This window comes from Rhinolophus hipposideros (assembly GCF_964194185.1).
Source record: "Rhinolophus hipposideros genome assembly, chromosome: 24".
Classification (NCBI taxonomy): domain Eukaryota; kingdom Metazoa; phylum Chordata; class Mammalia; order Chiroptera; family Rhinolophidae; genus Rhinolophus; species Rhinolophus hipposideros.
Window position 1 is genome coordinate 20,168,711 of NC_138070.1, and position 23,746 is coordinate 20,192,456.

The 23,746-nt window shown below is 39.4% G+C and overlaps 1 protein-coding gene across 7 annotated transcripts in view; it reads right to left on the reverse strand.

Annotated features, from left to right (window-relative positions):
* The window catches only part of PRR14L (proline rich 14 like), a 47,482-nt gene that overhangs the window by 11,874 nt on the left and 11,862 nt on the right, over positions 1-23,746 (reverse strand). For 3 of the 7 annotated variants that reach the window (XM_081037137.1, XM_081037138.1, XM_081037139.1), the window contains 5 exons: positions 19,790-19,862; positions 4,586-9,746; positions 1,822-1,893; positions 1,000-1,171; positions 103-209 (listed from right to left, as the gene is read on the reverse strand). In XM_081037137.1, coding sequence (XP_080893263.1) covers positions 103-209; positions 1,000-1,171; positions 1,822-1,893; positions 4,586-9,746; positions 19,790-19,862 — 5,585 coding nt within the window. Of the gene's footprint in view, positions 1-102; positions 210-999; positions 1,172-1,821; positions 1,894-4,585; positions 9,747-9,886; positions 9,986-19,789; positions 19,863-23,746 lie in introns of those variants that run through there. The other 4 variants (XM_081037140.1, XR_013992498.1, XM_081037141.1 and 1 more) reach the window with 4 other exon arrangements.

Genomic DNA, 23,746 nt, shown 5'->3' on the forward strand with positions numbered 1-23,746 from the left:
AGGTACAATAAATAGCTCAGAATATATGATCATTTAAAACGTCATTTTGTTCTGCCAAACAATTTTCAAAAAAAGTGAAGCTGTGTGTATTAAAGAGCTCACCTTTTGGGTCGAGGAAGGCCCATGGGGGTAAGATTGGGGTCTGGCTTAGGAATGGTTTTCCGGATGCGAATCTGTGAGACTTTCTTTGGCCTCTTCTCTGGCTCAGCCTATTTTTAAGGATTAAAAAGAAAGATGGTCAAGTTGCAAGACATTTTAAATACAGTGGTGCCTCGGTTTTCAAACGTAATCCATTCCAGAAGACCGTTTTGAGTTCTGAAACATTCGAAAACAGCTGACAGCTAGGCCTCAGGATCTTGCACTCAGTGGAAGCCACGTGACATGTTCGACTTCTGAGGTGTGTTCGAAAACTGAAGCATTTACTTCCGGGTTTTCGGCGTTCATAAACCAAAATGTTTGTCAACAGAGACATTTGAAAACTGAGGTACTACTGTATATAAAGCCCCCTTTTTTGACACGATATCACTTCCTCAGTTTATAAAAGACTCTAATAATAATAGTTTATGACAGTTTCCCCTCCTACTCCTGCCAACGGTGTTTTCAACAACCCCCTTTATAGTATTAAGAGAATTGTACATTCAGTTCAATTATTGAGTTATCAATATGAAAGTTTGACACCGTTGGAGACAGCAGATGTTGCAAAATTGAAAAACACCATTGTTCACTCATCCTCTTTGAATACATGAAGCTGCTCTGTGGTCTAATTCTCTAAACACTGTTAAATGCTGTCGTCAAGAAAAAAAAGGATCTGGAGAACAGTGAAGAGTAAAAGATCCAGGGCCAAACAGAAAACCTCCTGTCTTGGCCATCTCCAGTACTCAGCTAAAGCTAAAGGTGGTAAGTGAAGATACTGAGGGGCCTGTCTGTATCTGTCACATGATCTGCAGTCATCAGTGGGCATCTCCAGTGCTACCACCGCCTGATCCTACCAGCACTTACCTCTTTCTGTTCTGGAGGGGTACTCTGTGGATGGGGGCATGCTGCTGTCACACCATCCAGTTCATCAAACCCAGGAACCTGGAACTCAGAGGCTGACAGCAGGAGCTTGCTGACAGCTGAGTCTGTTACCAAGCAAGACTTTGGTACCAAGGCAGGAAATGGAGGTTCAAGCCTAGCACCATGGAGAGAAAAACAGAGAAAATAAAAGCAGGTTTTTTTTCGACCTCAGCACATTCAACTTCTTAACATTCAGACTAGGGTTGCAGCCTTTTTCCAGCAATAACATTTCTAGTCAACCTGTTCTCTAGTCACTTTCTGGACACAGCCTGTGTCTGCATACGTAAAAATTCACAAGAATGTGGTTAATCCATTGCATTGGTATAGAGCAATGAAATAATGAAAATGTAATGAACAAGGAAAAATGTAAAAAGAACATTTTACATGGGAGGGGTGGGAGAAGACCTTTAGTGAACTAAACAAATGAAATCAATCCCATCCAGGCACTGAAGTTGACTAAATGACCAAGAAATAGCTTGAAAGGTAACTTACAGTACAATGAGCTGGTTAAGTAATTTTGGCTCCCCCTCTACCCCCTGGGTATTTGGTATTGATTACACATCCCTAGTTGCTACTTGTAATAAAACACATTTGAATCTAAGATTCAGTCTTAGATTAAATCTCAGATTGTTCATACGAGAAATGTAGATTAGGTTTAGAAGAACAAGAGCTCAGAATCATGCCATCCCTAGTTCGGTCTCTCTCTCTCTCTCTCTCTCTCTCTCTCAGCAAGCCCTCATATGTCAGGCACTTTTGAAGGCTTACCTCATCTGACTGCCACTGGTGTTGTAAGTAGCTTCCATGCCCGGAAGAGGCACATATGGTAACATGGTGTGGCTGAAGTGAAGCAAAAGTACAAGAACAATATTTTAGGGCAGCAGAACAACGGGAAAGATTTGATGCCATTGCAGATTTGGCACATTACATTCAATTAGAGCTTAGGAAGACAAGAAATGTTAGTCACTCAGAAAGATGAAAATCTCCTAGTTAGGAGAATTACATTTATGTGCCCATCACTGGAATGGAGGCAGGCTGACAGGAAAATGATTTTCTAATTAAAATGGAAAGAAGGTAGAAATAAACAGAGGACAGTAAGAGAAAGGGGGGGAACAAGAATGGTTTTGAGTCTTATACCTTCTAATCAAGTTGTTGAACAGGTATACTAAAGATTAAAAAAATTACAGATAAAAATCTTATACTACATTCAGCTCCGCATTAACTCTATTAAAGTAAAAGCTACCAATTTCTACAAACTAACACAAAATTATGGAGAAAACCTTATTTTCTTTAAAGCCAAGTTCCACATAAAACATGGCTACATAGAAAAAAAACAGATAACAGGATGGTTGGTTCCTTTAAAATTAATCTTTCATTTTTAAGATGAAACAATAGTATTAATAATCACTTATAGATACATTAATACACAATGTTGAAAAGCTTTATGTGCCTCTCAAAGTAAAACCTATTATCAGTTTCTCCTGAATTTAGAACAGAGTACAAGTTTAATTAATAAGATGTTTGTATGAGAACCATACAATCCACCTCCTCTTAGAAATTTGTTCAATGGCTAGGAAAAATACAGGTAATTCAGATTTTTAGGATGTTCAGCACTGACTCAGGATTTCCTGAGGAGAAACTGATTAAAGGAAAGAGAGGCAGGGTGGAATACTGGAAAAGGAGCTGACCAAATCAGAAATTGGGAGACCTTGGTTCTAGGTCAGCTCAGTTGAAACACTAACCAGCTCAGTGACCTGGGTTAGGGAAAAAAAACACGTGCCTCAGACTCATCATCTATAAAAAAGGCAAAAAAGATGCCTGCTTAACCTGTATTGCAGAGTGCTGGAGAATAAGGTTCAAATAAGAAAATCCTATGGAAACATAATCTTTGTTAAGCCTTGCTTTCTGGGGCTCACCAACTTATCATGCTTAATATTTCTAAGTGTCTTTAGGAAAACAGAAAATCTCTAGACTCAAAGCCAAAGCATATTATGTTAAGACACTTTTTGAGCCAAAGAGAAGGAAAAATCCCACACAAATACCACCCTTCCACTTTCCACTTGAATTAAAAAATAAAACAAAATAAATTGAATTCAAAAAGCTAAAGTTAAATGAATAAATAAAAATGCCAGATATAGGAAGTAAGGGAGAGAAAACATTCCACAACAGGAAACAGAAAAGTTAGGTGGGAAGGAGTTCTGGAAGAGGAAAAAGAACCAAAGGGTCACACACCTTCCTAGGGTGAAATGACTAACTGTCTTCCCTCTCTACATTAACCTCCGGAATGAACTTAGTTTAAAGCTGTGTTTCACCGACAAAGAGCCAATTACGAGATTGCAGAGGCATACCAACAAACTAGTTAATAACAGTAGTACACCATCATTTAAAACAATTTGATTCATTCTAATGTATTTTTATGTCTGCATTATAAGAAGTGAACCTTTTTATATAACCATAAGACAAATACTTATATAGTAATTCAGCTCTCCATTTCAATCAGCCACATTCAAGTTCTTGGGTGTTTTTCTGAAACTTCTTTTTTAGTTTGCAGCTAAGATGCTGGGGGAACTTCACAATATGCAGCAGAAGCTTTCTAATGACACAGAATAAGTGCATAAGAGACCACCACATACACAAAGCTCCCAGGCTATTTGGAACTTTAAGGCATTTTGGCTGTTGAATTTTTAAACCATAGCAATGGTAAGGGCAAACTAAAAAATGTTTAAAATTTTTGTTCATCCAACGAATTACAAACAGGAAGATTTATCTATATCTAAAGCAGATCTTTAGGGATGTAACTCTCAAAATTCTTTTTCTTCTCTTATTTTTCAATTAGAAGGTAAACTGATATTGGTGAAATTATTTTTTAACTATTCTCAGTAGTCGAACTACAAGAACTCTTTTCCAGTTCACTTAAAACTCTATAAATTCTACAACTATCGTATGCAAATGTCGATCTTTGAAGCCTGTCTGCTCCAGAAGAAATGCAGAGGTTCAGGTACACCTGAGACCAATATAATATTGAATGTCAACTGTAACTGAAAAAGAAAAAAAATGCAAAGGTTCATAAACTAGATTTGGTTATGCCTATATAACTAATTAACTTATTTTAAAAGTATTTCTTCTGTATCGTTTATACACCAAACACTGAGTTAAGTGCTGATTTTCTAATACTTTGTGAACCAGCTATAGTTACAAGCCACTATTTGTCACTACAAGTCTTTAACTTGTAATGGTGTTTGTTCTTTGCAAGGTGGGGACAAGAGGAGAAAAGAAGAGATTCAAAAGATCTGATGGCTTGACATGGACAATACATGGACAGAACAAAGAATCATTCAAAATAAAGGATTCTGTAGGAAAATTAGAGGGATCGCCACTTAGAATTACTGCTGCGAGATTTGAAATTTGGCAAAGTTATAAATGGAAAATGCAAACACAGAGACTCCCAATAGCCCTGCATTTCTAGTAGTGCCCATCTCCTCTCCTCACCGGCAGGAAGCAAACATGGAAACATTTGCAAAGAATTGTTTACCTGCTTGTGGTGCCCAGAGTTGGCTGCCGCTTGCTGTGAGTGGAATGAAGAGCAGAGATTTCGAAGGGGCAGGCAGAAGGTCCATGCTGGCTCCAAATGGAGAGCACTCGGCCCACCGAGTAGGGCAGAGAACAGAAGACCTTGTCAGCTATGGAGGCTGGAGACCTTAACCCTTTCAAGCCCTGTGTAAACTGGGTCATGAAAAGCCTCTGCATGGTAGGCATGTGACTGGAGAAGCTCCGTTTTTTTGTCCAGATTCGGTAACATCCAGGGGAACAAAGTGCTAGCAGTGTGTGAAGGCCAAGGACAGAGCGGCCTGCTCTGGTCTGGACGATGGCGGTGCCTCCGTATTCCTGGAGAGGAGCTGGAGGGTGTGGAGGAGCCTGGGCATGTGCCTGACCGTGGAGGCCAGTGTCTTCCCTGAACGTTGCCATCCCAGGGCAACCATGGGACAAGAAAACAGAAAAGGTCCACTTGGGAGGTTGAGAAGGGCACCGGGAGGCCTCTCCTAAGGCAAGCCTTGCTGGAGCACAGTGCTCAGGAAAACTCCTCGGGGACTCCGCTGTGCACTCAGAGCCCGATTTCACATGAAAGGATACCGGGAAGATTTCGGAACCAAACAGCAGGGATGGCATCTTGTTGCTCAAATCTATGAAGCTCATTTTGATGGCTTCCAGCGGATAAAGTGTCAGGGGTTTACTAGTAGGCCTTTTATTCCATCCAGTAGCTGTCAAATATGGACTCAGCTGCATTGTATTGGGTGAAAATCCATCCAGGAGCCTTTTATATCTGAGCCGCTTGTAGCTTTTAGCCACTGGAAGCAGTTCAGAGGAACACCGGCGATACCTTAGTTTCTGCGTCTTTGCGGCTGGGGCCAGTTTGGAGGCAAGGATGGACAGCGTGGTGAGTAAGGCCGATTCTTTGGTAGGTGTCTTGACATTCAGGCTCCTTAGGAGATGGCACGGCGTAGCCTTCTGCTTTGGTATGTGGCTAACTAAGGTCCTGGCAGGTACTGTTTTGGGTTCTAGTCTTGTGGGTGCAGATGCGGCATGTGAACTGAAAAATTTATGTGCTTTTGTGGGGATGGTTTCTGAGGAATGCTTTAAAAAGGAAGAATTTCTGACTTTACTTAATTTTCTCCCCATGTTGACTTGCTCCTGACAGGAAACTTTCTTACATGTTCGATGGGGCTGCTTCTTTAAGGGAAGCATTCCTTTCTGATGTGGCGTGTTCCCAGAGGTACTGTGTGTTTCATCACACCTAGCGGGGCCGGAGTCTTGTGCTTTCTGGGGGGCACCACGAAGGCAAGGACCTATACACAACTTAATGTCCTTTTTAAATGGGTGACAGGAGGTTTCCTCCTCTGGGTCTTTCAACTTCTGAAACTGTGCAGCAAAGTCACCCCTGGCGAGCTTTGCTGGGGTGCTTTCTTTCATCACAGTGGACTCATCTTTGCAACCCTTAGATGGGTTCTTATTTTGCACCTCATCTGACAACATATTAGACGATGTGCTTTGTTCCAATACCCTATGTGCTTCTTTGTGATGCATATATTCCTCTTCCTTCTGCAACGTGTAGTCCAAAACCCGCCGGCTTTCTTGGTCTCCAACATCTCCGAGCATCCTCTGGGATTTACAGTGGATCTGAGAAATCTCACTCATATTACCACCACAACCATCTTCTCTGGTAATCACCTCCTCAGATTTCTCCCCAACAGTGAAGTGACACGGTGATCCCCTCTGATGTTCTTCGGTTTCTTCTGTCACTTTAGTTTCGATTTCCATCGTCAACGGCAAAATTTTCACACTGATGTCTATGCTGTTTTCTTCACTAGGATTACTCAGATCCCTTAGTGCTTCCTTCACCTCAGGCAGGACTGTGCAGTCCTTTACGTTTTCACAAAGCATTTCACCATCTTTTGGCTTACAAAGAATTTTAAGGTCAGTTTCTTCACTCTTAATATTTGCTTCTGAACTTTCTTTAGAAGACAGATACGAAGGCATTCTCTCAATGGATTTTGGGTTCCCCGGGGGAACAGAGTTCTCACCTCGGTGTTTAGAAGACATCAACTCTTTTGAGGGAATTCCAAGGGTATTTTCCTTGTTAAACTCAGAATTTATTTCTAGTCTTGATTTTTCAATTATTCCTTGTGTTTCTCTCAGAGATGCTTCTTTAACGTGCTGTTCGTGATGAATATAATTTAAAGACACATTTACTCTATCCAATAGTCTTATATTTAGTAGTTCATGATCTGCAACAGACTCTATCTCATTGGCACTAGAGTCTGGACACACTTTCATTTCACAATCTTTTAACAATCTGCAGACTTTTTCTTCACATGATTTTTTTATTTCAAGAGATTCCACTGTAGAGGAAGTAGCATTTGGGAAATCTGAATCCTGGTCAATCATAAATGCAGCATTCCGTTCTCCTCTCTGAGACCGGGTATTACTCGAGGTTTCATGTAATACTAGTCCATCTTGCCATGCACCACCATCACGTGTGTTAGATGCTCTTATGTCCAGCATGCCTTCTGCAGGCTTGTCACTACAGTCTGTGTAGACAATGTCTTTAGTACCGTCTGTGGACACCTCACAACCAGAAATCCTTTCAAAGGCTCCTTTCAAACTGCCTTCCTTTGGACTACCACGAGACGAGTTGTTGTTGCCTGAACCAACTGGCAGATCCTTTTGGCTGTGGCTTACCTCTCTGACAGGCTCTGTGACGGTCTCTCTCTGGTCACTACCTAGTGTCTCCTTAGCTGGTTTATCTTCACATCTGCATTCAGCTGCTCTGTATGGATTATGCTGGCAGTCAAGGACTTCATTTGTCTTCTGGTCAGGAGTTTCAACTGTTGGGTTCATGTTTTTAAAACTGGAGAACATAACAGTAGGAGACTGGTCCAACAGTTTCTCGGGATTTGGAATGTTTCCAGATTGGTTTAGTTCCTGTGTGGCACAATCAGAGATGTTATATTTACAAAATACAGTCTCTTTGGGTATATTCTGTTCCTTTAATTCTAGCCCTTCCTTACTGGGTTGGATGGGACTGGTGATGTGAATGGTTTCATTTGAAGCTTCTGTCCTTTTGTTTCCGATCTTATCTCTTGGAAGGCTGCCTGTAGTTTCCCTCCCATCAAGTTCACTTTCCTCCCGTGTATAACTCACTTTACGGGTGCTACTTTCCACAGAGTCTTCTCTTCCTGGGGAGTGGAGATCACTGCGCTGCAATGCATTCTCATGTTTGGCTATCAAAGAGTTTTCAACTTCCAGGATGATTCTGCCAGACTCAAAAGCAGCAGCACAAGCAGAACACATGCTCTCTTCTGGTGCATTTTTTCTTACACAATTGAAGCTAGAGAGATCCTGAGATTGAACACTTTGACATTCCATGACAGGGACCTCTGGAAGCAAGCCTGCTGCTTCTTCCCTACTTGAGAGAAGTCTGGAATGTAGGTCTTCTGTTCCTGAATCAGCCATTTCATTTTTACTTTTGAGGCTTCCTGGTTTAATGTTTAAGGTGGGACTGTTTGAAGAGGCACCACAGCTTTTGTCACCTGGTGGAGAGATGTCTTTCATTATTGTCTTCATGGAAATGGTTTGGGAATCAGCAATGACATCTGCTTTGTCCTCTAATGGAGGGTGATGGCTCTGTTGGGAATCCTTGCTTGTTGCTAAAGGCAACTCTTCCTCAGTTGGCAACTTCGCATGGTCTTGAGAATTAAGGGGCACTTGATTTAAAAGACATTCACTTTCTATTTTGTTTACAGCTAGTTCTTCGGTACAAGGAGCATCATTCATCTCATAGGCAATGCTTTGTTCTTCTAAATGTGGAATATTGTCCTGTGAGGTCTGTACAGCCTTTTCTGACTCAGGTCTGTAATCAAATTCTAGGGATGATGATAACTGAGCAATATCTTTCTTGGGTTTTGATCCCTCATTTACAGAACTTATCTGGTCCTCTGGCATTAAATTTGTAAGGGATTTTTTTTCAATCATAAATTCATTATATGATGCTTCCTTTAACTGGATGTTGCCTTCCAGATTTCTCTGGGTGATGACTAAGGAGTTTTTACTGTAAATCTTTTCACTTAATATACTGGGCTCGATAGTGCTTGTCTGTTCTGGCTCTTTGATCTGCATCAAGGAGGAACATCTGTTCTCTTCAGAGTGTCTGCCTGGATGGCTCCTATTAGTAAGAGTTTCTCTATGGTCCTCATGATTTGTTAAGCTAACTTGAATGTCTAAAGTGATTCTCGAATCTTTTTTTAACATTACTTCTGTGGCTTCAGTAAAAGAACTGGGTATGAAAGAACTAGAGCTGTCTGTATGGATACTGCCTTGAATGCAACAGTTATCAGGGATATTTTCTTTTGGGGAGGCAACAGTCTCTTTTCCTCCAGAACAATGACCACTGGCATTGTCTTCAGGTTTTCTGGCATTAACAAGAAAGAGTTCCTCTCTTTCACTCCTGGGGTTCAAAACCTGTTCATTTTCTTCTCTAGAAGCCAAGTTCTTGTTTTGATCGTCCCTATCAAAACAGGAATTGTCTGTCTTTTCAGCAGATCTCTTCAGCAAGCCATCACCTTCAAAACCACATTTTTCCACGGATGACGTTCTGGATTCTGGACCACACAAGCTTGATGTGAAACATGAAACTTCTGAATTTTCTTCTAAGGGTTCTACAACAACCACATTTCCCAAGAGTTTGGGACTGCCATGTGCAGAACCGTGTTTTTCATTATGGTGGCCAAGAATCTGTTGGTGATTGTCATCTGCTTCACACACAAGGCTTAACTTACACAACTCTTCCTTCCCATTGTCCACTTTGGAAATGGCACTGTTCCCTGGTAATAATGACAACCAAGAAGGACAAGTTTTTAATTCTTCACATTCTTTTTCTTTAGGAGTTGCTTCTGTTAATCCAGGGTCCACAAAGTTTAAAGGCTCTAGGGAAACTAATGTGCTGGTTTCTGAAACCTCACTACTGGTCATGATTTTGTCTACTTCTGGGTATTCGCTGCACCCAGCCGAGAGACCTTTACTCACATTGCCATTCTCATGTCCTTCATTATTATCCGTCTTAGTCCCATTGACCTTCATACCTTGTACTTCTTCAGTAGATTTTAGGAGAGTTTCAGTTGTAATTTGTACATTTCCTTCTGCACGAGAGAAATAAATCCAAATCAGCAAGCAATCATAAAATCATTTGCTCTGCCTTCACGAATTTAATCACGCAACCAACGGCAACAACAAAAATGATCCAACTCAAAAAGAGAATTGCAAAACAAGTGCACTGTACCATTGGTTTTGTTCTTCTCTGCAGAGCGTGATGGAGGGCCAAAAGTGTACCTGGCAGAAACAGATAATTTTGAACAAATGCCTTTCTCTAAATGTTGCTTACTTAAATGCACCTGCTTACTGGACAAAGAACTACAACATGGAGACAAATGCCTAATTCAGAGTCTTAAGAAGCTTCCATTCTGAAACGTTAATAAAGTAGACTCAATACAACAGCTTATATTATTAGATGACCACCTCATTATGTGAATAAATACTAAATAAATCATAGATAAGTTACCTCTTTGAAAAAGAACAGTTATACACAAACCCTTATGTACAAGAGATTAATCGGTAAGTTGAATGTTAGTTTTGAACCCAATTACCTGCATTAATTGCTTCTTTACAATATTGGTCATGAGCTGGTAATCACTGAAGCCAAGTCGTTTAGTACTCTCCACTTTTGAATCAATTTGAAAGTTTCCATTTTGAAATATTAAAAAACAAAAAAAATCTTTCTATACAGAATATAAATACAATTTATAAAGGAGTTTTATAGTACACAATTTCTCTGAAACACTAGGTATAGGATGCAATATAAAGAAGTTCCCCAAACTTGTTAATGTACAAAAAAAATTTTTCATTCCTCTCCCTTTTTAGAAAACAAATGCAAAGTTATATACATTCATGTGAGTATGTGTATATATATGTATGTATTCATGCATGTAACAGGACACTTGCAGTAAACAGATACAGCAAAATACAAATCAATCTAAAAATATAATTCCCACTAGAATATAAACTCCATGAGGGTAAGGATTATGTTTGTCTTGGTCTCTCCTCTTCACTAGAGTCCAGCATAATACCTGGTACATAACAGCACTCAGTAAATATCTGTGGAATTAATAAATGAATACAGTTAGGTCATATCAACAAATGCTATTAATTGTGTCTTCCTAAGGCTTCCCTATCCATTTTTCAACTGGTAGTGAGAGCAGCAACTTTAAGAGAAAGATCAGAGCCAGTGGGCTCTGTGATATTACTTACCGCTCTGAGTCTGTTTCCTCCTTTGAAAAAGGAGAAGTACACTTACCTCAGTGTTAGTCTGAGGATTAAATTAAATAATACATGTAAAACACCACCAGGTAGTATCTGCCATTTAAAGAAGAGATGCCTTTCCTTTGCTCTGCTTTCTTTGATTCTTATTTTACTCAACCTGACAACAGTTAAAATTATAAGCTTAATAACTAGGCATGGATAAAGCATTTAAAAATATTTGGAGTCAGCAAATATTGATGGATAAGTATACACTAGGTTCGGTAAATTTGCACAGATACCACTGACAAAAGGCAGCCTTGAAATTCTAAAGCCCCACAAATATATAGCTTCTTAAAACTAGCTTACTTTCTTTATCACAGCAGTCAATTCTACCCTGTGCATGAACTTTTTTTCTTTTGGAACCATCGCACTGTTTAATTTTATTATAAATCTACAATAATCAATACAACATGGTATTGGCAAAGAGATACATAGATCAGTGGAATAAAATACAGTCTAGAAATAAACCTTCGCAAATGTGGCCTGTTGATTTTTTACAAAAGTTTGAACGCCTTGACAATGGAGAAAGGATAATCATTTCAATAAAAGGTATTTGATCTGGATATTCACAAAAAAAAAAAAAAAAGGAACCTTGATGTAAACTTCATACCTCATACAAAAATTAACTCAAAATGGATTATAGATGTAAATGCAGAAACAGAACTATAAAACTTTGGGAAGAAAACACAAGAGAAAAATTTCATAAGCTGGGGTTAGGCAAAGAATTCTTATATACATGAGACCAACAGCATGATCACAAAAGAAAAGAATGATAAATTGGACTTCATCAAGTTAAAACTTTGCTCTGTGAAAAGCACTATTAAGAGAATAAAAAGACAAGTTACAGACTGGAGGGAACATATCTGCAAATAACATAAAAGACTTCAAAGGAACAAAGAAGAACAGTCTCAACTTTCGAAGACTCTGCAAACAGCGTACCTCAGTTTATGCTATAAATTTATTCTCCAGGCATAGATGATCTAGTCTGTGCTTTAAAAACTTAAGTACAGAAAGATTAAATGACTTTTTTATAGTCACACAACAAATCAGTGCATGACTCAAGACATAACACACAAAACTCCTTGTTTGCAAAAGAGCTTAATCATTTCTGTAAAAATCCTTCCTTAAATTGGAAGAGTAACACTTTCCTTCCATCCACATTATAGGTTTAACCTGAAATAAAACCACCTAAGAAATGTGAACCAAAACTTGGGTTGGGGTGGATTCCAAAGCTGAGACCCAGCCCACAGGGGGCGCTGTGGTGATGATGGCCTCTGGTCCCCAGGGGCGAATCCTCCCGCCAACTTCCTTCCCTCAGCGTCCGGAGGCGCTGCACCAGCACCTTCTGAACCAATCTTCTTGGCCAGGCCTGCCCCTCCACCGCCTGACTTTCCAACCTTGTTCCCCGCGTCACACCGCACAGAACTCGTGCACCGCTGCTGCCTCCCCCTCTTCTGGGATCCCTGACAGGCGCCTCCAGAGCCTGCCCACCATACCCCTGACGTCTTCCCAAAGTGCCCTGTGCCCTGGCCGCCGGCAGCAGGCGCCCCCTCATCGCCACCCAGGGAGTGCCCAGCCTGTGCGTGAATTTCTAAACATGAATACTCCAAATGGTTGTATTATCTCTCTCCACTGAACGCAACAGCATTCATCAAATCATTCCCATATATTCTGGGCCTTTCCACTCAGTTCCTACACTACGCTAGTTGTATTCCTGATTATATCTGCTCAGAAAAACTCTGAAACTCTCCATCCATCCTCAAGCTGTCTTGTGCAAGGCACTTAAAGCAAAACTCTCCCTCAGAGCCCCTATGCTGGAAGAATGCCTGTTCTCCACTTGGCCAGCACTTGGGGAGGAAGCACAGCGAATTTCCCAGGCGGCGTGGCAGAAGGCCGGGTGGGGATGATGCATTGTGTACAGCTTGAAAGCAAAAGGATACTCTGCCCACTCTTTAACTTTAAGAGTTTAGAGCAACTTTGTTTATTAGAAAATTTTGAAAAGGTGAAAAGGTCGTGGAACACGGATATGGTCCTCATTTATAATATGGGGAGAAAGATGGTACCTACTTCATAAAACATAAAAATTAGACGAGTTAATATATGTAAAGCTCTTAGAAGTTCCAGAAAGAGTCCACGCTTGATTAGTGCCAGCCATTCCTTGGACTTCAACTCCCTCGCACAACATCTCTACAAAAACCTCTGTAATACTATTTCTCAGCTATTTAGCACCTCCATAAGACTGGAGCTGTCTGAGGGAAGAAACAATCCTTAATGATTCCTGTGGATTCAGTGTCCGACACTGACCATGGCACATGGCACGTACAGAGTAGAAGTTGGCTGACTGAAGAGACAGAAGGTTAGGAAGTTGTTACAAGTATTCGGTATACTAAATCCAACAATTCTGTACTTTCTTATTAATAGTTTCAGGTGCACAAAAGAACATAATGATTACACATTTACACACCTCACAAAGTGATAACCCCACCAAGTCTACTACCCATCTGACACTGTAACTATTACAATACCACTGACTATATTCTCTATGATATACTTTATACCCTGCGACTATATATACGTGTATATATACATACATACATACATACATATATGTTTAAATTATAGTTGACATTCAGTATTTTATGTTAATTTCAAGTGTACAGCGTAGTGGTTAGGCATTTATATAATTTATAGAGTGATCCCCCTGACAATTCTAGTGCCCACCTGATACCATAGTTTTTACAACATTATTGACTATATCCCCCATACTGTATTTCACACCCCTATAACTATTTTGTAACTATCAATTTGTACTTCTAATCTCTTCACCTTTCTCATCCATCCCCCCAACCCTATACCCCCATTTTCACTGCAGAATTATTTACAGTGGGCAAGACACGGTAACAACCTAAGCATGCATCAATGGATGAACGGATAAAGAAAATGTGGTATGTTAAAAAAAAAAAAAAGTATTAGGTATACTGGAGGGTGAAATGTATTGAGAGGTACGAATGAGCCCATGTTATTAGAAGCACAGGAGTTTCATGACCTCAGCTGAAGATCCTGGACTTGTCATTTTACAATGAGCATTTAAAAAGTACTCATGTTTGTAGAAATTGGCATATTAATCCTAAAACTCATATGAAAATGCAAGGGACCAAAACAATCTTGAAAAAAAGAACAAAAGGCGACAGACTTACACTTCCTGATTTCAAAACTTTCTACAAAGCTACAGTAATCGAGGCAGTGTGGCATTGGCACCGCACAGACACAAAGACCAATGGAACAGAACTGAGAGTCCAGAACTAAACTCTAATGGTTACAGTCAGTCAACTGCTTTTTGACAAACGGACTAAGAAGAATACATTTCAACAAACGGTGCTGGGTCAACTGGACATCCACATGCAAAAGAACAAATCTGGACCCTAGCTCACATCACACAAAAAAATTAACTCTAAGTGGATCACAGACTCTAAGTGATCTAAGTGGATCATAAATGTTAGGAGCTGAAATGATAAAAACTTACAGAAGAAAACACAAGAGTATACCTTCACGATATACGATCTTTGGTTAGGTATGTAAAGATGTATCAGCTAAGATACCAAAAGTACAAGTGAAAATGAAGACTGACAAGCTGGACTTCATCAAACTAAAACCTCTTGTGCTTCAAAAGGCAACATCAAAAAGTGAAAAAACCCACTGATGAAAAAACATATGCAAGTAATCTATTTGATAAGGGATCTGTATTTAAAACATACAAAGGATCTTTACAACTCAACAATGACAAAAACCCTAATTTAAAAATAGGCAGAGGGAGCACAACTGTCCAATCCTTAAGTCTGTGAAAGCACCTAGCACAGCTTTTGGCATGCAACATTCGTTACATGTTTGTTCTTTCCTTTCTATACCTGTAACTTCTTTCTCTGTCACTATGTAGGTTACACATAATGACTTCCTTCCAAAGAGTACAGTATGGAAAGGGAGGGCAATAACTTTACAGTGGAAAAACCTGCGAAACATAGACTTACTTTATAATCCAGCAATTCCACTCTTAACTCAGTGAAACTGAAAACTAGGTCCACATAAAACCTGTACACAAATGCTGGGAACAGAATTATTCACAACAGCCAAAATGTGGAAACAACTCAAATGTTTCAGTTTATCAACTGATAAATGGATAAAATTAAATATTATTCAGCCATAAATAGGAATGAAGCACTTTGGCTGCACCTTAAAATCTTTGGGTGGCCAGTTAGCTCAGTTGGTTAGAGCGCGGTGCTCTTAACAAGGTCGCCAGTTCCATCCCCGCGTGGGCCACTGTGAGCTGCACCCTCCACAACTAGATTGAAGCAACTACTTGACTTGGAGCTGGAAAAACATACTTAAAAAAAAATCTTTATGCCAAGCAAAAGAAGTCAGTCACGAAAGACTACATATTGTAAGATCTCATTTATATAAAATGTTCAGAATAGGCAAATCTATAAAATGTTTGGAACAAGCTGGGGGTTAGAGGAATGGGGAATGACTGCTAATGGGTACAAGGTTTCTTAAGGCAGTTATGAAAATTAAATCATGGCGATGATTGCACAATTCTAAAAGTATACTGAAAAAAAAAAAAAGACCGAATTATGTACTTCAAATGGGTGAACTTTATAGTATGTAAATTTATCTCAAAAAGTTGTTTTTTTAAAAAACTGCTTACGCTCTAATTACAACATAAGCAACACCAGAAAACTTAGACTTTGAGTGGTGTTATCTCCATATAACCATAATTCGGGACAGACATGCTAGAGGTTGACAAGGATTCAATAGCATTTCTGTCAAAACCTTTTCCTGGATCAAAAAATTAGGACGCTAGACAATGGAAACTAAATATGACATGAGTTTTGGTTTATTCTATATCGCATCCTCAGGAAGATGTGTGATGGGTTAGCAATACTGTAGTATCTTATAAAAGGAAGCTCTCTGGTGGAGGTTCACCAAGGCTGCCTAGAGGTAGGAAGATAGTGGCAGACAACCCTACAAGCTTTAGTCATCTCCTAAGCTTCTTCTGACCACTAAACATCTGCCTTTCCAAATTCAAAATAAATTAACAAATAATGAAAAGGATTCAACTCCTTAACTGGAACTCCTATAAATTGCTGGTAGGAATACAAAATGGCACAACCACTCTGGAAAAGTTAGATAGTTTCTTATAAAATTAAACATACACTTTCTAAATGACCCAGCAGTCCCACGCCTAGGTATTTGCCCAGGTGAAATGACAACTCATGTTCACACAAAAACTCACATGCAAATGTTACAGCATCTTTATTCATAATTGTCAAAACTGGAAATAACTCAAATTTCCCTCACATGGGAAATAACTGATAAAAATCAGATAACAGGATATTCTTCAGCAACAAGAAGCAATGAAATACTGATACACATAGTAATATGGATGAATCTTAAATGCACCATGCTAAATTAAAGAAGCCAGACTCAAGTTTCTCCTGTATGGTTATATTTATCAAAAATTCCAGAAAAGGTAGAACTATAGGGACAGAAAACAGATCACTGTTGGCTGTAAGGACTGGGGTTGGCAAGAGGGACTAAAAAAAGCCTGTGAGAAATTTCTGGGGTCATGGTAGTTACACAACTGTATATATTTGTCAAAACTCACAGAATTGTACACACACACAAAAAGGATGAATTTATTAATGGTAAGATATACCTTAATAAACAAAAACATTCATTTCCCCAAATGTCTAGACTTCTTCCATGTTGTCTGGTATGGAACGGGATCATTTTTAAACTCTACGTGCCCTGAAGTGTAAATTATAGGATAATGACACAAATAGGAATACAAAACAGGAAATATCCATTCCGAAGTATAAAAACAAATCAATAAACTCCAAGAATCTAGATGTATATAAGGCATAAGGGCTTTATTGATAGGTTTGTTCATTCCATCTATGATGCTTCATTTTATTCACATAACAGAAATGCAGGCCTTTAAAAGACTGTTTCAATTTTAATCATTCTAAATAATTCACACAGTCTTGTTCCCAGAATTATATAAGGCAGGTAGTTTTTCCCTCCTTGACTGCTTTCACCTCTGCATCAAAATGTATTCTCATAATGCTCTTCCAGTTTCTGGTGACCCTCCTATTTCAGTTAACTCACAAATAAGCCTTAAGGGAAATTGCTGCTGTGGGAAGGAATATTGATTTTATTCCTGGTGCCCATTCCATCTTTCTTCTACACACAACCTTCCCATAGAAGCCCAGTTACAAGAAACTCTCTGAAAATAAAACACAACTTGATAATGTCAGTTTATAAAAATATTAAAAAGAAAATTACAGTGAAACAAGCACATTAAAACTCAGAACAGCAGAAAGGGCGAGGCACCAGCCAGAGTGTGTGACAGGACATTCTCGCCTTGTGAAATATTCCCTCAACTAATACCCATCACTGCTCCCCCATGCCCGCTTCTCTTGCACCTGCCCTACAACAATCAAGAAATAAAGAATAATATGCAAAATAGCATTCTACCAATTAAAGAGTGCTTTTGGTTAACACACAAAAGAATCCTTTTAAAGGATTAAGCGTGTTCTCATTTCACCGAAATGAGTCACAGCAGACATATGACTAAAGAACCTCAAAATTCTGGAATACCATGCTAATTTGCAAGTACTGTGAATGGGACGTTTATATAGAGAAGGAAAGACAACGCATGAAGGGAGAGTATAGTAGCTTAGGTTCACTTACTAAACAACTCAGTACAGGGGAAAGAAAAATAAATAAGAAAAATTTAAGAAGAAACTAACAACTCATTGCAGGGGATCCAAATTCATTCCTCAGCAAATTCATAAGTTATTACAAACACTGACATGTGAGGTGCCCCAGATAGAATAATCAAAACTTAATATAACATAAATGAAACTAGCCAAGTTGCACAGTGCTCAACAGTGCAGACACTTAGAGGTAGCAAAGATATATTAGATTTTCATCAGGAAAACTTAAATTAGTATGCTTAGGAGTAGGAGCTATGATCTGCGGCATAGTGAGTGAAAATTGTGGCAGCTGAGGTCCCTACAGAGGGTGTAATAACTAGACTTAAAAGAAACATCATTTACTTCTCAATTCTTTAGTAAATTATAAGTTAGTAGATGCATGACCTTCACTGTGGCAAAGCAAGCTGAAAGTCTGCTGAAACTACAGGAGAGTATATGCATCTGTTTAACTCAGCTCCATGCTGGTGGCATGTTCTGCTTGTGTGTGCCCAGGGCTCAATTCTTTCAGACCTGCCTTCACAGAACCTTCCCTCTCTGCCTTGTTATGACTGGCTGGGACTCTGGACAGCTGAGCTTGTTTCCTAATGTGTAACAGAAGGACACCTTGAAAGGTTCTTGGGGGACTGAACAGAAGTACATATTGCCAGGCATTAGGTCACTGCTGCTAAAAAACTCTAGTAAAACCCTTATCTAAAACAGAACCTTGCACGAGGCTTGGGGAGGTGGTGGGTAATTCATTTTACCAATGTAAGTCATTAAAAAGGAATGGTATTAAGACAGGAAAGAAAGGGCCACAAAGTAGTTTATCTGAGGACACTTAGTTAACTATCTGAGCATACTTTTCTAAAGAGCTCATCTTATCCGTGGTCCAAAGTGGACCAGTTTTTTGGGGAGAATAACCAGTAAGTCTGAGAAGGCAGATTTCCTCATAGAAAAGAACTCAGGTTTTCCTGTTTAAAAGGTCAGTTCGGTTGTTAAATGAAAGTGTAATTTAACACACAGACAAATTTTGTGGTTAAGATGTGGGTAAAAATTGACCAACATACCCAACACCCATACAGCAATACTGGAGACACACCGAAAAGATTTGGGAGCCCTGTAAAAGGCCCCAAGAAGCAGGTGACACTTATGTATGAAGGTACAGTTTTCAACTTCAGAGCTTTAATCTACACTGGACAGCCAAGCCTTTGAGCCACAGAGAAAATGTCCAGCAGCAGGAAGCTGGGTGATAAACTGGGACAAGTGTCCTTTTTCCTAAGGACGATCTGTGCTTCCTTTTCTGTCCTGGCTGCCAAGAAGCAGAGTCAAATCTGATGTTATGTCATCACAATAACAACATGTTCACATAATTAAACATATTTGCTGTGTCTATGATTTTGTGTTGAGGTTCCGATTATCCTATATTATTAACCTCAATTGTATAATATGTACACATAATCCTCTCAAGAGTTACCTAAGATGATTTTCAGCCTGGGGCAGAAGAAGAATCCTGGCTCAGCACTCTCTTTTGGGCCTCAGATTCCAACTCAATCAATCAACCAAACAAACAAACTAAAGGCACTATCTCAAATGCAGTTCTACAACCAGTGCTTTGAGAAGCAAAACAAGATAATAGAAAGGAAACTGCTTTGAAAGCTCTCAAGGTGACCTGGAGTAGATGCTTTCTCCCATCTTGTTCACCCAGGAGAACAAGAACAGCTGCACTGCCACAGTGCTGAACCAGACTGCGTGGACTCCTCCGTCACACTAACCCTTCCGAAAAAGCCATTTCATTTTATAAAACCAAATAAAAGACTCCACATCCGCAATGAAGGTTCAAAACAATGTCAAGAGGGATGCACAGAAAAGTGGGAAGCAAACTAGTGTGAAAAATAAGCCCTGCTTGATACACTAGGGTTCTTCAAGTACATCCATGCGCAATACCAAGTATTTCTACAGTTGAGTCGATCTTGCAAGGCAGGGACCTATAATTCTTACATTCCCAACGCAAAATGGAAACTGAACTAAAATAATGTGCGAGTGGAAAAAGGAAAAGATTTGCAACAAGTAAATACCTTTGCTCCTCAGACAATCTTCAGGGAGGTCCGGGCATAAAAGTTCTTTGCTTGAAGGCATCAGGAGGTCCTCCTGCAGTGAAGAAAATCAGCGGTCAGGCAGGATTCAGAAATACTTGAGGTCATGCATGCAAATTATCCTCTGAGAGACTTCTTTATGACTCCTGGAAATTTACTAGTAGTCACAAAGATTGGGAACTGCAGGAAACCTCACATTTAAATAAGCCCCAATTATCACCAGACCCCACAGAGCTCCTCCAAACCTGAGCTTCCGGAGCTGGAGGAAGAGGCAGAGGCAGATGAGTAAGGAAGGGCAGTGATGGCCCCATCTTCAGATGGGACTGGACACTGAACTATGCAATGACGGGTCCACGATATGAAGCAAACGAGAGACTTCCTATTTCCTGACATTTGTGGAAACAGCTGTGATTATGTTCATAGCAAAGAACACTGAAAACAAAGTAACTTTGGTATTTCTAGATGGATCTTTCAGTTTCCTACATGCTTCAAGTGGTCAATAGCCGCTGGGCTTCCGTACTTGATGTCCCCTGTCCAGATATCTTCAAAGATCTGTCAAAAAATGTATACTGAGTCTTCATATGTTATAGCTAACAGACAATTCAGAACTTTTGTGTCTGTGCTGTGCATGATCAAAGTAGTCTACCCGGGAACCAAAGTTATTACAGCACATTCAACCCAGGCAGGCACGTCTACCACTATGAGAGGGGAAAAAAAGCAAAATACATAAAAATTTAAAGACCCTACAGCTTATATCTAAGCACCATGAAAAACAAACAAAATAAGCACAATATAGTTTTCAATGTTAAATCATCAATGTGGGATATCACATGCCATCTCTTTATATCTTATTCTTAAATAAGACCAATCTTTTCCACAATCTGGCTGGTAATGTGCATGCAACATAGTTTTCGATCTTTCTTCTCTATAAATGTGTTTAGAACTGAATACATTCTTTCACCATTCAGTCTGGCTCGTGCAGCTGTCCCTTCCACTGTGCCTGTTCTCAGATACTTTCCCTTTCTTTCCGCCTTTCTTTTCCCCTCCCTAGTAACAGTGCCCCTGATCAAAGCGTATTATTAATTACAAGTTTTTATACCCCTTTGACACAATCATAAGGCAGGCAAGAATCATTTTTTGCTGGTTTACTTTTTCATGATTGAAATATTTCATGTTTGAAAAACTTATTTTAATTTTTTAAGTGGATCTTTAAAAAAAATGTTAAGTGCAGTCACAAAAGGAGAAAGACTGTATGATTCCACTTATATGAGGTACTTCCGGCAGTCAAATTCATAGGCAGAAAGGAGAATGGTGGTTGCCAGGGGGCGGGGGTGAGAGGCTAATGGGGAGTTATTGTTTCATGGTATGGAGTTTCAGTTGGGGAAGGTGAAATGAATTCTGAAGATGGATGGTGGTGACAGTCATACAACAAGGTGAACATTGAACTGTACACTTATAAATGGTTAAAATGGTATATTTTACATTATGTGTATTTTAATAAAAAAGCAAATTAAAAGTTAAGCTCAATATTTAAAAATCAGTTGCTCATAAAATAACATGTATTTTTTTGTTTTTAACAGTAACAAAAACAACAAAAGAAACCTGATAGTGTGACTTTAAGATAAAATGAGTGAATGAAATGAATACTTAACAAAACCAGTTTAGGTTTCATCAGAGCCCAAGATATAGGAAAGCGTAGACATCCAATTCTAAATATTGGTGCACTTCTCCATGAACTGGGAAATTCACCAAGCCAACTGAACTTCGTTATATTCCATTCATTCAATTCATGAAACACATGCCTGGAAAGCCTAGGTCGCCATCTTTCACAATTACAGCAAATAGTTATTACTGGAGCCGTGCCCCACTTGAAATCATTACCTTGACTCTTGTTGGTCCAGAGGGAACAAGAGGGGTGGGCAAGTAGTAGTAATCTTTGAGCACTTTCCCCCAAACCTGAGCCAGTGCACACCTGTGGGCCTCTTGCTGGTTTGAGATGAGAAATAGCTAAAGGAAAAAAAACTTGGTGGTGTGCTGCTGAAGGCAAACCAAGGACTACTAGGAAAACCGCAGAACCTCGGGTGGGAAGAAACACCTCTGAGGTTGCTGTCCAAACTGGAATCCCCTTTGTTACACTCCTGACAGTCACTCAGCTCAGCCTCTCCACAAACATGATTTCCCCGTGCAACCTGCCCCATTTCGAGATTCGTCTGGCTGTTAAAATAGGACCTCTCATATTGAGCTACATTCTGTCACCCTGTAGCAAGAGTATTTTTTATTATTATTTTCAAAAAATTTCCAATGTTTCTAAACATTTGATTTAGAAAAAATTTCTAATTGTACAAATCTGCAAATATTGTTCAAAAGTTTTCCTGTAGTCTTCATCCAGCTTTCCCTACTATATTAACATCTTACCTAACCACAGTACAATTACTAATAGCAATAAATTACTACTAATATATCACTAACTAACCTAGAGATCTCATTCAAATCTTGTTCATGGCTCCATAATGTCCCTTTTCAGGACCAGGATGTAGGCCAGGCTCCCACAATACGTTCAGTCATCATGTCTCCTTAGTCTCCTTTAAACCGAGACAGTTTCTGAGGTAGTTTGTCTTTCATGACTTTGACATTTTTAGAAAGAAAATCCCTCCATTTGGCTTCGTCTCGTATTTCCTCGTGCTTTAGATTCTGGTTATGCATTTGGGGGCAGGAGTACCCCAGAAATGATCCTGATTCTCAGTGCATCCTCTCAGGAGGCACATGGCTTGGGGTTGCCTCATTCTCGGGGAGGTGAGCTTTCATTTCCTGCTTCAGGTGGGGTCTGTCAGGTTTCTGTACTGTGAAACCTTTTTGATTATTAAATACAGAGGGTGCCAAAAATATGTATACGCATTTTAAGAAAGGGAAAAACTACGAAAATTGTAATACTAAATATATACCGCTAACAAAAGATGAATACAGTCATGTTTGACTTCTGCATGACAAGAGGTGCTCACAGTGGTTCCCATCAGCGTCCAGACACTTCTGATTAGAAGACCCACTGCTTGAGCAACCTTGACCAAAGCATCTACTTGTAAACATGTTTTTAGCACCCTGGGTATCTTCCGAGGAGACACTTGGAGACACATAAATATTTGTTTCTCATTCAAACTTGTAGCCACTAGTTTTAACATCTATTGATGATTCTTGCTGGAGATGGATTATTGCTGTGATGGCTGCCAAATGATGACTTTTTATTTCCCTCATTCCTTCTACATTTATTAATTGGAATTCTTTAAAAGTTTTCTTTTTTCAAGTTATTTATTCAAATATTTTATATCAGCACGGGCTCATATTTGTTTTACTCGATGGATTATATAATTCATTACTATCTATGTAAGCTCTAATCATCCGAGTCTTGGCCACCAGGAGTCTCTTTAAATTGGCTCCTATGTTCTTTTGATATGTCCCCATAATTTTCTGACCATTCACCACAAATTGTTCCAAGTTTATTTTGTATTTCTCCCTGTGCCGGCCCTGGAACAGCATTTCTCCAGCGTCTCAGTACCTTTGATGGAAGATGTTATTTAGAATCCAAGATCTGGGTGCCAGGTGTGCTCACTGCTATGAGGCGTCACTGCTTCTAGGTCTTACCTCACACCCCCCCACATATACATTTCTATACCTACCTGCATATATTAAAAAGCTTAGTTTATACCATAAACTCCAATTCCAACTCTACACCACAGGGTTCATTCTAGCCCCCATTCCACCATTTGTAATTTCTTTATCAGTGAAAACCTGGGTCTCATTATCCACAAGTTACGTATTTCATTCAATCCTAGAATACACATAAAGTAGTTTGGGAATTGCTAAGCCACACCCCTGTGAAAAACAAATTTACTAAAATGTTTTGTTCTTTTTTGGATTTAGTCTTAGAGTATATAGTCAAAATAC